Source organism: Pezoporus occidentalis, unplaced genomic scaffold (assembly GCF_034315485.1).
Source record: "Pezoporus occidentalis ecotype Australia unplaced genomic scaffold, CSIRO_AGI_Poc_V1 ctg383, whole genome shotgun sequence".
Classification (NCBI taxonomy): Eukaryota; Metazoa; Chordata; class Aves; order Psittaciformes; family Psittacidae; genus Pezoporus; species Pezoporus occidentalis.
Genome location: NW_026915706.1, coordinates 23,683 through 39,683, shown reverse-complemented (window position 1 = coordinate 39,683; position 16,001 = coordinate 23,683). Strand labels below are relative to the sequence as shown.

Sequence of the window (16,001 nt, the reverse complement as noted above, 5' to 3'; positions counted from 1 at the left end):
GATAAAGGTATATATCTGATATTCAGAAGTATTATACTTAAAATTATTTTCAAATCCAGAAATTTACTTTCAAACTTTCTGATTGAGTATACACTAATTTTTAGAGAAAAAAAAATTCTTTTAAACTGATTTTCTTCATAAGCATCTCCTGAGATTTGCACTGACTCTAGAGTGTTTGAACTGTGTTGGTAAAAAAAAAAAAAAAATGGTTCGGCACTTCGTTGTTTTCGGGGGGAAATTTGGTTTCAAAATAGGCATCTGTTTTGAGCATCTACAGGTTGTCACTGTACTGCAGCCATCAAACTGCTTTGGATTTGACTAATTTATAAATCGGGGGGGGGGGGGTTATAATTATTTTCTAGATAAATTCTAATGTTGAACAATAGGTAAATAACTGCTACTTGTTAAATTAGGTTAAATTACCTTTATGCATACAAATATGTCAGATGAACATTTGAGTTTGGCTAAGTATAAGAAAAAAGTGAAAATGGATTAACTAAGCTACAAATAAAAATTTTAACTATACATGCATTTATATCCAAACAAAATACTAAAATATGTCTAAATAATGGTGAAATTTGTTAAGTAGACTTCCAACGTTAACAGTGAACTGCTTTCCTTTACATATTTACCTATTTAATTATCCTTTATCCTGGTTATTACCAGCACCTATATTAAATTTTATGTAGGTATTGAGTTTTAAATCCCTGTCAGTATTTGACTTCCTTATATAAAAGGATAGACCTTGTGACATTCATTTTAATAGAATTAAAACCTTTATTGACAGTTCATTGGTAAATCATTGTCCTGGCTGTTTGTTGCACTTTTACAAATGAAGTGCCACCTACTCGTATTTATTAAGAAACAGTCTTGACATTGTTAACAGTGCCAGCTCATTTCTGATATTCATGAAGATCAGTATGCTGGGAAATCACTGCACGTTGGAGGTAATACATAGCCACAAAACACAGGGAAAAATATTATTCCCTATTATCCTAATTTGAATGGTAATACAACAAACAGTAAGTGAAAAGAAACATATGTACGTACATTAAAAAGCACTTATCTTCTAGCATCACTGTTTGGAGAAACTGGACAAAAATGTTCATTTTCTAAGGAACTTCGGCCAGATCAACTTGCTATTAAAACTGGGGAAGTTTGCTGCTGTTTATATGAGGTGACTTTGGTCTTTAATGCTATTTTTCAGATTAAAGAAACTAGGTGTAAATAATCCCATTTTCTCCTCAGCTTTTCATCTGTAAGACACAAAAATTCTACCTTGAATCTTAATTATAATCTTATTACTGATCTGTAAATGTTACCTAATTATCTAATCAAGTAATAGAACTTCCTTAGGGTTTGTATTGTGATACAAAATATTGGAAGAAAATAGCCTTTCTGACTTGAAACTTAATGTGGTCTTTACAGAACAGCTCCATGGGAAGCTTTTAGACAACTAACTGGAACCAAGCAGACTTTAAACAGGTGAACATTTTATTTTAGAGGGAAAAGTGAAATATGGAAAATTTTTCTCCTGTAATTACATTTCTAGCTCTCTTATTCTGCACCTAGAGCACTGTTTGTTAATACTGTTGCAATAAAAATGGTTTTCTTAGTTCAATCTTGAAACAAAATGTTTCTACATTGAGGGTTGATAAGAATGGTAAACTGAAGAAAAACAGGAACTGTGCTAAGATATTAAAAAAGTATAAACGAGCACAAAGAAGCATGTTCCAATATCTTGAGACACTAGCTCCAAGTGGCAAAATGCAGCACATGTATGATTTTTATGTACTATCTGCATATATATATATATATATATATATATGCATCCATTATATCCATTAAAACTCATGCAGCCAGAACCTTGTTTGCACATGAAAGTTAAGAATTCGTAGAAGCCTCAACTCTGCAACTCTTGCCGTTAGGTGAGGTTTGGAACATTAACACTAACGGTCCATACAGTAAAGTATGATATGCTTAATATCATACAATAAAGGATGATATGCTTAATATGGTTAAAGTTATAATTTGTTTTCTTGCACTTGAGAAAAGAAGGTATTTATAACTTGCCATAACATATAAGGCACAGTAACTAAAAATGTCCATTGGGTAAATATTGAAGATTATCAAGAAACAAATGTAGAAAAAAAATATTTCTTGCAGATAAAGTGACTATAAGTCAAATGGGTCTTTCCTACTAAGCTATTTTTAATGATTCTTTACCTACTTCTGACAAGAACTACACAATCTGCCATGAAACATCTGAAGCGATGGTATGAATTTTAAGGGATGTAGCCATAATTTTTTGTGATACTAAAGTGCATAATCTTATATGCCTATTAGAAAATGTCTAATTCCTTAAAATAATCTCTGTACATGCATCATAACTAAGCTTTGATCTTAAATACTTTTCAGATTAGCCTATGGGATCCTTCTAATAAATATTTGTAGTTTCTATTGCCATAAATTACTGTTCTGATTTATAATAATTTTACATTAAGTTTTAAATTATTCTCTTTGTCTGTATATATTTCAGGGAGAGTCAGCAATCATCAGAACAATGGCAGAAAATGTATGGCAGATGCTCTGGTAATGAAGTGCATCATATTAACCTGGAAGAAAGTACATTTTTTGCTGAATACGAGGGGAAGAGCTTCACATATGCTTCTTTCCATGCTCATAAAAAGTATGTTTATTTTCCTATCAAGAATTAAAAGTCTAAACAAATGCTTATTTGTTTTGCCTGCATTATAGCTCCGTATTCAAAGATGCAGTATTACACACTACTCTGTTTCTAGGTTGAAGTATCTGGCCACTAACATATTTTGCTGATATTTTTCTGGAAGTTATAGCTGGTCAGGTAAAAGTTCATGCTGGTTTGGTATAGGCCAGCTCAGTCTGAGAAAAAAAAATATAAAGGATATACACAATAAGCTTGGCAACCAGGAAAAAGAAAATTCACACATTAGAAAGGTTATATAAGAACACCAGTCCCTTTTGATGTCCAAAACAATCTACAAAAGGGTGTGTGACTGTCAGCGTATTTAATGTATTCAGGAGTCAGCTGAAAATCTAACTTCCTTCTGGAATGTTCATCTTATGTGAAATGCTCATTTTAAAGGTGGTATGTGCTACATTCTGATAATTGTTCAAAGCAAAACCATATTTTTTCTATTAGGTGCTAACATACCTTCTTTAGGTTCCAGATCATGCATCACTTATTCAGTGCTGTTCTGTGAGGTGGACATACAAACTGAACACAAGTTGTGTATATATTTGTATATATTTAACAAAATGGGCATCGAGCAAATACTGAACACTGATTTTATTATCATACTCAAGTGAAAGGTTTTTTTCTGCTTTAGTACCTTATTTTCTAACACTAACCAAATACTTTCCTAGGAGTGAATTGCAAAAAGGGATTCCAAATATTGTTTCCATTACATATGAAAAACGGAAGCATTTAACGTGATGAATACTTTTTAATATTATATATCAATTCTTCTGCTAATATTTTCCCAGAAGGGACTATTCATCTGATAGGAAAAAAAAAAAAAAAAAAAATCAGCTGTCACAGCATTAAAAATTCTGGATTCAAATGCGTAGGGATTCGTGAGTTCATAAATACTGCTTGATCAGAAGTGGTCTGTTTGGGAGACAATATTTTTCAAACATTTGTCATCCAAAAATCTGCAAATGTTGATATTCTGCAAAAGTATACTGGGGGTTTATTTTTGACAGTGGAAATTCTGGTATATATGACCTATGCAAAATGAACCATGCCTTTCCTTTTCTAATTAAGGTTTGGAGTCTGTCTGATTGGGGTTAGAAAGGAAGATAACAAAAACATTTTGCTGAATCCAGGTCCTCGATATATCATGAGTTCTACAGATATATGCTTCTACATAAATATCACCAAAGAAGAGAATTCTGCTTTTAAGAAGCAAGAAAAACATAGAAAAAAACATGAATCAAAATTGTCTTATCATGGAACTTCTAGATTACCTGTACACAGTATAATAGCCAGCATGGGTAAGTGAAAACAAAAAACCAAACCCACGACATATTCAATTAATAGTGCATTTTAAAGCTTTTAATAGTGTGTTCCCAAAATTTTAAGTAATTAAAATAGTGCACAGAAAGAAAAAATATTAAACATTTGCCCTTGTACTTAAATTGATGATAATCAATTAAACTGAAATTAAACTGCTTAAGACTTGCATGAAAAAGTAATAATAATTACATGGGTAATTTGTTAGTCATTCACAACTGGTTGCTTGTAATAAGTTTTCATAAGCTGCTTTAATTAAAAAAAATGCTTTTCTTAATAAATTCATACAGGTTGTTGATGCATATAAATATGGATTAGTTATATATGGTATGATTTTGAAAAGGCAGCTAACAAGAAAATATATACCAATGGCAGAAAAACCACATCGAGAAAATGCTTTCTATGCTACTACAGGGACAGTGGCTATTGATTTACAAGACACAGGATGCAGAACATCCAGTGGACCAACGCTAGCTCTTCCTTCTGAGGGAGGCAGAGAGGGCAGACGGCCCAGTATAGCACCTGTTTTGGAGGTTGCAGACTCATCCTCACTTCAGACATGTGACTTGCTAAGTGACCAGTCAGAAGATGAAACTACCCCATCAGATGAGGAAGTCTCTGCAGGCTTAGAGTACGTATACTGAATATAAATTAAACAATGCAATTTGAAAAGCCAATACTATGTAAATGGCATCGATTTTTTGACATGCAGATCAGTCCACACAGCTGTAGCAAGCAAGACCCATAAAGGCCAATTATGGAATTATTACCTTTTACAAAATGCTATTGCCTGTTAGCAGAATGCTGTTATGCCTATTTTGAAATTCAAAACAAACCCAAAACAGATTACCTCCTCAGTTTGTAGATATTCCATATTCAGTTATAAAGATCTAGTTGTGTATTGCAATTTTTAATAATTTTTATGACCATTTTTCTTACATTCTGTAGTTATAAAGCAGGATTCTACTAGCTCGTAAACAGATAAGTACTTTTGTCCTGAGATTGCAGTGATCATTCAAAAGGCTTGTTGAATCCTCAGGCTAGGTGTCTGAGTTCAAAATGTAGGAATGACAAAAAACCCGAGTATGAGGCAAATTATTACATCTAATTTAAAGTGGTTGTTAACATGTTACTGAAAATAATGATGCATTACTCAGATAAAAGTGGAAGAGTCAATCCTGTAACTGCCATGCAGATAAGCAATTATGTTTATTGGGATTACTGACAGGGATGTTAAAACTGCAATGGACAATTAAACTAGTGGCTCACCTGGCACAGTTTCCCATCAGTGGCAAGCATGAGAATCCCCAGGGAAAATCGTAAAACTCCAGGGAAACATAATAGAACAGTAATCTTAAATGTGCCGTCTGAAATACTGGGGTTTAAAAGGCCAATTACAAATTTCATCTTATCAGCAACAGGATTTGCCATTTAAGATTCATTCCAACCATGTTGAAGGTATGTTTTTAAACAAGAAGGTAATGACTTCAGTCAATCTTGAAAAGTGTTTGAAAGAAAAATGGAGAAAGAAAAAGTACCAGAATTATTTCCATTTTCTTGCTTTGCTTTTTTAAATTCCTTCGAAGTTTCTGGTACTTCGAATCATTGAATTGTTTGGGTCAGAAGGGACCTTCAAGATCATAGAATCGAATCATAGAATCATACAATAATTAGGGTTGGAAAGGACCTTAAGATTATCTAGTTCCAACCCCCCTGCCATGGGCAGGGACACCTTACGCTAAACCGTATCACCCAAGGCCACGTCCAGCCTGATCTTGAACACTGCCAGGGATGGAGCATTCACAACCTCCCTGGGCAACCCATTCCAGTGCCTCACCACCCTAACAGGAAAGAATTTCCTCCTTATATCCAATCTAAACTTCCCCTGTTTAAGTTTTAACCTGTTACCCCTTGTCCTGTCACTCCAGTCCCTAATGAAGAGTCCATCCCCAGCATCCCTATAGGCCCCCTTCAGATACTGGAAGGCTGCTATGAGGTCTCCACGCAGCCTTCTCTTCTCCAGGCTGAACAGCCCCAACTTCCTCAGCCTGTCTTCATACAGGAGGTGCTCCAGTCCCCTGATCATCCTCGTGGCCCTTCTCTGGACTTGTTCCAACAGTTCCATGTCCTTTTTATGTTGAGGACACCAGAACTGCACACAATACTCCAGGTGAGGTCTCACAAGAGCAGAGTAGAGGGGCAGGATCACCTCCTTCGACCTGCTGGTCACGCTCCTTTTGATGCAGCCTAGGATACGGTTGGCTTTCTGGGCTGCGAGCGCACACTGAAGCAGGCTCATGTTCATTTTCTCATCAACCAGCACCCCCAAGTCCTTCTCCGCAGGGCTGCTCTGAATCTCTTCTCTGCCCAACCTGCAGCTGTGCCTGGGATTGCTCCCAACCAGGTGTAGGACCTTGCACTTGGCATGGTTAAACCTCATGAGGTTGGCATCAGCCCACCTCACAAGCATGTCAAGGTCCCTCTGGATGGCATTCCTTCCCTCCAGGGTATCAACCGAACCACACAGCTTGGTGTCATCGGCAAACTTGCTGAGGGCACACTCAATCCCACTGTCCATGTCAGCGACAAAGATGTTAAACAAGACCGGACCCAACACCGATCCCTGAGGGACACCACTCGTTACTGGTCTCCAGCTGGATATTGAGCCATTGACCACAACTCTTTGTGTGCGGCCATCCAGCCAGTTCTTTATCCACTGAGCGGTCCATCCATCAAATTGATGTCACTCCAATTTAGAGACAAGGATGTCGTGTGGGACATTGTCGAAAGCTTTACACAAGTCCAGGTAGATGACATCAACTGCTCTACCCCTGTCCATCAGTTCTGTAGCCCCATCATAGAAGGCCACCAAATTGGTCAGGCAGGATTTCCCCTTAGTGAAGCCATGCTGGCTGTCACCAAGCACCTTGTTGATTTTCAGGTGCCTTAGCATGCCTTCCAGGAGAATCTGCTCCAAGATTTTGCCAGCCACAGAGGTGAGACTGACTGGTCTGTAATTCCCTGGGTCATCCATTTTCCCTTCTTGAAAATGGGGGTTACATTTCCCTTTTTCCAGTCATCGGGAACTTCACCTGACTGCCATGATTTCTCAAATAGGATGGCCAGCAGCTTCGCAACTTCATTCGCCAGCTCCTTCAGGACCCGCAGATGGATCTCATCAGGACCCATGGACTTGTGCACATTCAGATTTTTAAGATGGTCTCGAACCAGTTCCTCTCCTACAGTGGGCGCAAGGTCTTCATTCTCACAGTCCTGCATCTGCCTTCCAAGACTTGGGTGGTGCGGTCAGAGCCTTTGCCAGTGAAGACCGAGGCAAAGAAGTCATTCAGAACCTCAGCCTTCTCCAAATCCTGCATAGCCAGTTCTCCTGAGAGCTTCCTGAGGGGCCCTACATTCTCCTTAGTCTGTTTTTATTTGCTACATACCTGTAGAATCCCTTCCTGTTATCTTTAACATCCCTAGCCAAGTTTAATTCTAACTTCCTTAGCTTTCCTAACCTGGTCCCTAGCTTCCCAGACAACATCCCTGTACTCTTCCCAGGCTGCCTGTCCTTGCTTCCACTGATTATAAGCCTCTTTTTTCATTTGAATTTTCCTCAGGAGCTCCTTATCCTTCCAAGGAGGTCTCCTGGCCCTCCTGCTCCACTTCCTTCTAGTTGGGATGCAACACTCCTGAGCTTGCAGCAGGTGATCCTTGAATATCGACCAACAGTCTTGGGCCCCCCTGCCCTCTAGGGCTGTATCCCATGGAACCTTCCTAAGCAGGTTCCTGAAGAGGCCAAAGTCTGCTCTTCTGAAGTCCAGGGCAGTGAGCTTGCTGCACGCTCTTCTCACTGTCCTGAGGATCTCAAATTCGACCACCTCGTGATCGCTGCATCCAAGGCTGCCCTGGAGAGTCACATTTCCAACGAGCCCTTCCCTGTTGGTGAGCACGAGGTCAAGCATGGCACCTCTCCTTGTCGGCTCCTCTATTACTTGCAGAAGGAAGTTGTCTTCTACACAATCGAGGAACCTCCTGGATTGCTTGTGCCGGGCCGTACCGTCCTTCCAACAGATGTCAGGGTGGTTGAAGTCACCCATGAGAACAAGGGCCTGCGAGCATGAGGCTTTTCCTATCTGTCTATGGAGTGCTTCATCTCATTCCAACCTCCATTCCATGGAGCAGGGACACCTTCCACTAGACCAGGTTGCTCAAAGCCCCATCCAGCCTTGCCTTGAACACTGCCAGGGATGAGGGCAGCCACAACTTCTCTAGGCAACCTGTGCCAGTGTCTTACTACCCTTACTGTAAAGAAGCAAGATATCATATACATCATATTTTGTATATATATATCATATATATATGTTTATGTATCTATATAGTATACATATCTACTCTTACCCTCTTTCAATTTAAAGGAACTACCCCTTGTCTCATCCCTACATGCCTTTATAAAATGTCTTTCTCCAGATTTCCTGTAGGCCCCCTTTAGGCCCTGGAAGCTGCTCTAAGGTCTTCCTGGAGTCTTCTCTTCTCCAGACTGAGCAAGCCCAGCTCTCACAGCACGCCTTTACGGAGAGGTGCTCCAGCCCTCTGATTGTCTTTGTGGCTCTCCTTCTGGACTCACTCCAACACATCCATGTCTTTCTTATGATGGAAACCCCAGAGCTGAATGCATTACGTACTCTCAAAACACTAGGACAGCACACTATATGTCAGTGAATTTCCAAAAATACCTACAAAAAAAAAAAACCAAAAAAAAACAACAAATGAACAACCCAAGCAAAATTCCTTTAGTTCACAAAAATTGTGATAGCTTTCACTCAACATTATTGAATTGGTTGAAGCTACAAAACACATTCCTTTGATCCTTATTCAAGATAGTTCATGTACTTGGTTCTACAGATTGCAGAGTCTACAAATAACTGCAAAATTCAGGCATACATAAAACATCTCATGAAATAGGTGTATAGGAGATTGTGTTTTGGTGATTTGCTATACTGAAAAATGTTTGTTCTCTTCTCGTAGGTATGCCAAAGGCTATCCTCCTTACTCTCCGTATATTGGAAGTTCTCCCACATTTTGTCATCTTCTGCATGAAAAAGTACCCTTCTGTTGTCTCAGACTAGATAAGGTAAAAGGAGTTTCTCTCATTAGATAAAACTGCATTCTCATTTTTATCTTTCATCTGAACAGACTTAGATTCTGCTTTCTGCTTAGAGATGAGGTTTGTTCAGCATTTACTAAGCTATAATGTCTTATCCTTTTCACTGCTAATCATTTGTTTATGTCTGATCAGGCCCATATCAGGTCATCTGATAAAATTGTCTGTTTCTAATGGTAAAACCCTTTAGTGTTGCAGCTAAATCTCTTTATTCTCTTCAGCCTGGAGAAGAGAAGGAGAAGATAACTCATAGCTGCCTTCTAGTATCTGAGGGAGGCCTACAAGGACACTGGAGAGGGACTCTTCATCATGGACTGTAGTGATAGGACAAGGGGCAAAGGGTCTAAACTTAAAACAGGGAAGTTCACATTAGATATAAGGAAGAAGTTCTTTAATGTGAAGGTGCTGAGGCATTGGAACAGGTTGCCCAGATAAGTAGTAAATGCTCCATCCCTGGCAGTGTTCAAGGCCAGTTTGGACAAAGATTTGAACAACATGGTCTAGTGTGAGAAGTCCCTGCCCATGGCAGGGGGGGTTGGAACTAGATGATCTTAAGGTCCTTTCAAACCCAAACCATTCTATGATTCTGTGATTAATATCCACTGAACTGGTTTCTTATTTTGATTTTAGGGATGCCAGCATAACTACTATGAGGATGCCAAAGCCTATGGATTCAAAAATAAATTGATTATAGTTGCAGCAGAAACTGCTGGAAATGGTTTATATAACTTTATTGTTCCACTCAGAGCTTATTACCGACCAAAGAAGGAACTAAATCCCATTGTATTACTCCTGGATAACCCGTAAGTAGATTTTAATTATTTTTTTATTTTGTGGCACAATTTAAGCTCATTTTACCATTACTTCAATTAAAAAAATCACTTTTAACATGACCAACTTAAAATAAAAACATTAAGGCATATTTATCTTTGAGAAAGACTTGTAACAAAAATACCCTACGTTTACTGTCATATACAAAATTGACTTCTTACTGACTGCACATGGCCTTAGTGAATTTATATGTCCTTATTCTATGGCCCATGCTTCAGCTAAGTATTTCTTAAAAATACTCCAAATGTGAATACTACTGCTAAACACTGTAAAATAAACAGTGTAAAAAGCAAGGTGTGTAACAGTTTCTCAAATACATCACAGCACTTCAGACAACACTAACCTGCTTAACAGAAAACAGTTAGTGTCCTGGACCACTTAGATATCTTTTTAATGATTTTAGACTGCAAGATAAACAGTTCTTTAATCCAGTAGGACACCCACTCAGTCTATGATTATATAGTCATGGAAGAAACCTGCAATATTGTCATTACTACTGTATCTGTCTGGAGATCGCTGGAATTTTTAGCCTTTCTTGTATTAGCTGTTTAAAATTTCAGACAAATTCTTCCCTGGCAAGGCAAGACCAATTCATCTCTGATCTGACAATGAAGGAGACTTATTTTGCAACACTTTGGTACTGCTCATGTACTTCAAAATCACGATTTGGAAGACATGAAAATAGAGGTTAGCCGTATACAGGAAATTAGATCAAGCTATGACTCAAAGAAAGGACAACAGATAAATGACTTACAGGTTCTGGTTCCAAGCTGACACTTCCCTTTGCATATGTATGTTCTAGTTTAAGTGTTTTATTATACAAAAGCCTGCTGTGAAGTGTTCCACTTTGGCCTGAAAAAGCTCATTAATGAAGCTTTATACACCTCTTTGCAAAACAGAAGCTTTATTATGTACATGTTATGGCATAAAGTTTATTACACAAATTGGTAAAAGCCTAAACTAGGCTAAAGGAATTCTGATTCACAACTTTTAAGATTGAAGATGTGAGTCTACAGTGCCCTCTGGTGCTTATTGTGTTTTCCAGCATAGTGCCCGAGTTTACATCCTTCAGTGCTGTTGTGACATTTTATGGCTAAACCCACTTTTTATTAGCATAAAGTAAAAGCTATGGTTGCTGATTAAGCTAATATCCTTAGCATTTTATCTCTCTACACAGCATTTGCAGCAATTCCTCTGAAATTAATTAATGGGACTACAGAAGCTATCTGAAAAGCCAGCATGCTTTTCATGCATGCATGAAGAAGATTCAGACCCCCATTCAAGACAATTAGAATTTTGTAATTTACTTAATTGTCCTTAGGAATTCAGCCACCTTCAATTAACATATCTTTGCCTTGTTGTTATATCCCTAGTTTCTCAATATGTCAGGGCAATTTATTACAGTGTGTTTACTCTGAAATCTACACATCGCGTGTTTTAAAATTTCTGATGTTTCTTGGTATGTAAGAAGAAAAACAGTAAAATTTATGATTCAAAAACCAATGCAATAAAATACAGTATCTTGGTTTTCACAGTCCATTTTAAAAATGTTTCATCTAAGATTGTCTCACTGGATTGAGCGGAGTGGTTGGCACAAAATACAAATGATGACTGGGTTTCTGCTTCACATTTTAACTGAAAATTCTCACTGCTTATTTTAAATACTCCTAAGTCATACATTGGAGTGTAACTTGATAGTGTGTCTTCGAAAACAGTCATTCATTCTTATTTTTAGAATTGTGCTGTGCCATAAAATTTCTGATTTAAAAGATGAATTTATTAATATAAGCATTCTATTTCCTATTTAAAGTGATATTATAATTGCAAAGTTTCAGGTTTGTTTTGAGTTTTTGTTATTTTTTAAAAAGCTACCCGTTTATTGAAATATTTTAGAAAAGATGCTGCAGTTGTGATACTGTCTTTCATTTTGTAATCCCATCTGCTGCTTAGGCCAGATATGCATTTTCTGGATGCAATCTGTTGGTTTCCAATGGTTTACTACATGGTGGGCTCTATCGACAAGTAGGTGAAATAACTGTTAGAAAACTTAACGTTGTAGTACTCGGTGGTTTGCTGTGTGTATCGTCATTGCATGTTTAAATGTCTGTTGTATTTGAAGATGATCTTTTTGCATGCATGGTTTGTGTCTGTGTGCTATAATTTGGGATTTCAAATTTCTGACTTGCAGATCATTAGTGGAAAGTGTGACAGGGAACGCAGGTTAATATTGTCATGGTTTAAACCCAGCTGGTAGCTAAGTACCAAATGGCTGTTTGCTCACCTCTCTCCTTTTCCTACAGATAGGGTGGGGAGAAGAGTCAAAAGAATGTAAAACCTTCAGGTTATGATAAGAACAGTTTAAAACTAAAATACAATATGCTACTACTAATAATAATAAAGGAAATAACAAGGGGAGAGAATATAAAGCTAAAAGGGGATAGAACAAAAACAGTAAACACAAGTGATGCACAATACAGTTGCTCACCACCCAATACCCAGCCTGACCTGAGCAGCGATGTGGCCCTTCCAGGCAACTCTCCCCAGTTTATATACTGGGTATGACATGCTGTGGTATGGAATACCCCTTTGCCTAGTTTGGGTCAGGTGTCCTATCCCTTTTTCCTCCTGGCTTGTTGTGCCCTTCCTCACTGGTAGGGCATGAGAGACTAAAAAAGGCCAATCAGGATAAGCAGTACTGAGCAACAACTAAAACATCAGTGTGTTGTCAGCATAGTTCTCAAGACTAAAGCCAAAACACCAGCTACTAGAAGAAAAAAAAAATAACTGTTACAGCTGAATCCAGGACAGTCTTTTTAAAAACATAAGATTAAGACTTACTTAGGTGCATTAATAGGTTTCTGCAAATTGTCAGATTCTAGTGTCATTCTATACTTAGATACAATTTGTCTAGGTTTGCTGACTAGGGTTTTGTAAAGATAGCTACAAAATGTAGACAGTCTTCACTGTGTCTAATAGTCACCTTCTGCTACTTAAAATATCACCTACCCTTACATCTCTGTCTTCACCTTTGCTAATATGTACTTGCATATCTAGTTTTAGCAACATAGATTTAATGTAAAAATCAGGCCAAAACAAGGGAAGAGCAAGGACTCATGAGCATTTGAGTAAACTCCTGTATTGCCAAGTCCATTTAAAGAAGAAAATGGTTTGCTTCACTACATACCTAATATTAAATCAGGGCTACAAGCCCATAATAATCAATCCCCAGGTGGAAAAAAAACCCTCACCTTATTTCTTACCCTAAATTAACAGAATCCAGTTTTTCTGGATTTTGAAGAGTCAATGTTTCTCCAACTCATATTGAACAAATTTCAGAGTTGTATAGGAGTCTATTCGCTATTAAGAAACCTATACTTAAAGGTACTTTAAAACTAGAATAACAATACTTCTAAAGCAGCACTTTCTAAATTTTCCACAAATTAGCTAAATGTACCTGCTAAAATAAGAAAAACTTTTGAACACATGAAACATTGAAATGCAAATAATCTGGGTATTTCAGAATACACTGTTATTTTCAGGGATCAGCTGATACTACAGATTGCCAAATGGGAAGGAACTGTAATGGCAGAACAGCTTTTCACCATGGATGTAAACAGAACACTGCAAAAACTTAGTCTTCCAATTCCCCCTTGGAAACCATGACATTCACCCTTTGTCATTCTCACTTGCTTAAAAATGGCTAGGCTCCTAGCAGTCGTCTTCGTCACAGAAAAGTCCTTTCTAATCTTTTCTAACATTGCTTTGTTTCTATGGAAAATATTATTGTTAAAACAACTGACGCATGCTTCATTTTGGAAACAAAGCTACAAGGCATGATGAGAACTCTAACTCAGTTGTTTGTGTTTCCTATTGTCAGGCTTTATGGGAAACACCATCCAACAGCATGCAAGGCTTTACTGATGTACAACTGCTCTAAAAGCATCATGAGAACACTCCAACTCTTAGATTAACCTTAAAGAGGAATATGTGAGATGTCCTGACAGAACTTCTGTTAGCATTTTGAAAATGAAGTATTATAGAATATGAAGTATTAATGGAAAATGAAGCAATTGTGGGAAAGAGCAACCCATAGCATTTATCTGGGTCTGTTTATTGCCAAAATTAACTGCAATGAAGCAAGTTGTTGCAGCATGCAGGGACATACTTTTTTTTCCAAGTAATCATTAAAGGCTTATTTTAAGAAGTTGAAATAAATGTATCATTTTGGCAAAAGGAGAGGGACTATAACAACCTACTGAAGTGCATTGTGTATGACTTAAAGGAGAGCAATCATTCATATCCTATTTTATGAATTGAGATGATATTCTCAACATAGATTATATTGGAAATTGTGATATGCACATGGAGATGAAGGGAACCAGCAACTCACGCCTGTGATCTGCAAATTACAGCCATCCCTAGTCTTTTAAGTGTTCCATATTTAAGTTGCTTGTTTCTTTCTCCCTCTTTCTTTCCACAAAAGCCTAGATGACTTACTAAGATGCGGGGTCACATTTGCAGCTAATATGGTGGTAGTGGACAAAGAAAGTACAATGAGTGCTGAGGAAGACTACATGGCAGATGCTAAGACCATTGTAAATGTTCAAACACTCTTTAGGTAAGATATTTTTGCAATTTATCTGTACATCCTCATTAATTGTGAAATATCTAGTGCCTTTTGTACTCCTATTAGAAATGACTTTTTTTCCTCTTTTCTTCTATTTAATTTTTTCCATATATGAATTAGTGTCTTACATGGGCAAACTTTTTCCTAACCTGCTTAGCAGTATACTCAGAATGCTAAGGTATTCTCCTGAAATTCTATGCATCCCAAAACTCAATGATCATTTAAAAAGTCAACTGTCAGGTTTGCAGGAAGCAAAAGAAAGCTACTCTTGAAGACTTAGGACCCAAGATAGTTGAGAAAAGAAATTTTTCCTCAGTGCAACAGTCTTTCACAGTAATGCTAAAGCCAGTATGAAAAGCAGATCCTTCTAATGATAAAAGGTAAGCAATTCATCACTGTGCAGTTAATAGTAACTGGTCACATTTTAAATGTTTAGTTTTGAACAAAACTTAGGTTTTTAGACACTTGTATGCAACATTGTGTAAGACAACTATGTACTAAGGGTCATGAAGGAATAACTGATTCGAGTGAAAAAATTGCCAGTCTTGTGAAGAGGCTGAGAAGGCAGTGCTGTGAAGAACTACTAAACAAGCTCAGATTTCCCGTTCATCCGAGAACCTCCCCTGATTAAAGCCTCACTTTGTGTTAAATATCTTGATTTCACAAGTAGTAAAAGATATGTGTCCCTTCAAACTGTGAAAAAAAGTTCTTATTTGCTTAAAAAGAACCCCAACCAAACAGACAAAAAAACCCACACACAAAACACATCACACAGTCAAGTATGAAATGCCTCCTTGATTTTGGGCTTAGGCCTAGGACTTCCTGTTGTTCACTCTAGTAAGACCTGGACAAAATTAAGTCCTTCCCTGGAGGATTCAGTATCATTCAATATTGCTCCCCTTTTCTATGTCAGGTCTTTCATATAAGGCTGGAGAGAAGTGCATAGTCCAAGTCTCTTGAATCTGTATTTCAGAAAATAAGCTCATTAAAAGACAAGTATTTCAATGAAGACTTTTTTAATGCAATCATGCAAGAATGCAGTTAACTGCTGTTAACACTTCTGCATGTGCTCAGAAGCAGCAAAAACTTTGTTGCACAAGTTCTCTCTTTTTCAAACTTTCGGGTTTTGAATTTCTGCCCGATACTAGCACCGTGTATTTCATAATCACACCTAAATTTAATTTAGAATCTATAATTGAATTTAATGTGTGCATCACTCAAGTCTACTCTTAGCCATATTGTGCTAGGATATCTCACTGAGGTTTTGACGTGTATCACTTAATTTTTTCAGAAATACATTTTACCCCCAAATATAAAAAATAACA

At 37.4% G+C, this 16,001-nt stretch overlaps 1 protein-coding gene across 7 annotated transcripts in view; it reads left to right on the top strand.

Moving 5' to 3' along the window:
• The window catches only part of LOC134170596 (potassium channel subfamily T member 2), a 131,172-nt gene that overhangs the window by 95,415 nt on the left and 19,756 nt on the right, over nucleotides 1-16,001 (top strand). For 3 of the 7 annotated variants that reach the window (XM_062632108.1, XM_062632107.1, XM_062632109.1), the window contains exons 16-23: nucleotides 1,429-1,485; nucleotides 2,540-2,689; nucleotides 3,806-4,035; nucleotides 4,469-4,685; nucleotides 9,083-9,188; nucleotides 9,849-10,021; nucleotides 12,000-12,071; nucleotides 14,533-14,667. In XM_062632108.1, the coding sequence (XP_062488092.1) occupies nucleotides 1,429-1,485; nucleotides 2,540-2,689; nucleotides 3,806-4,035; nucleotides 4,469-4,685; nucleotides 9,083-9,188; nucleotides 9,849-10,021; nucleotides 12,000-12,071; nucleotides 14,533-14,667 (1,140 nt within the window). The remainder of the gene's footprint in view (nucleotides 1-1,428; nucleotides 1,486-2,539; nucleotides 2,690-3,805; nucleotides 4,036-4,468; nucleotides 4,686-9,082; nucleotides 9,189-9,848; nucleotides 10,022-11,999; nucleotides 12,072-14,532; nucleotides 14,668-16,001) is intronic. The other 4 variants (XM_062632113.1, XM_062632110.1, XM_062632111.1 and 1 more) reach the window with 3 other exon arrangements.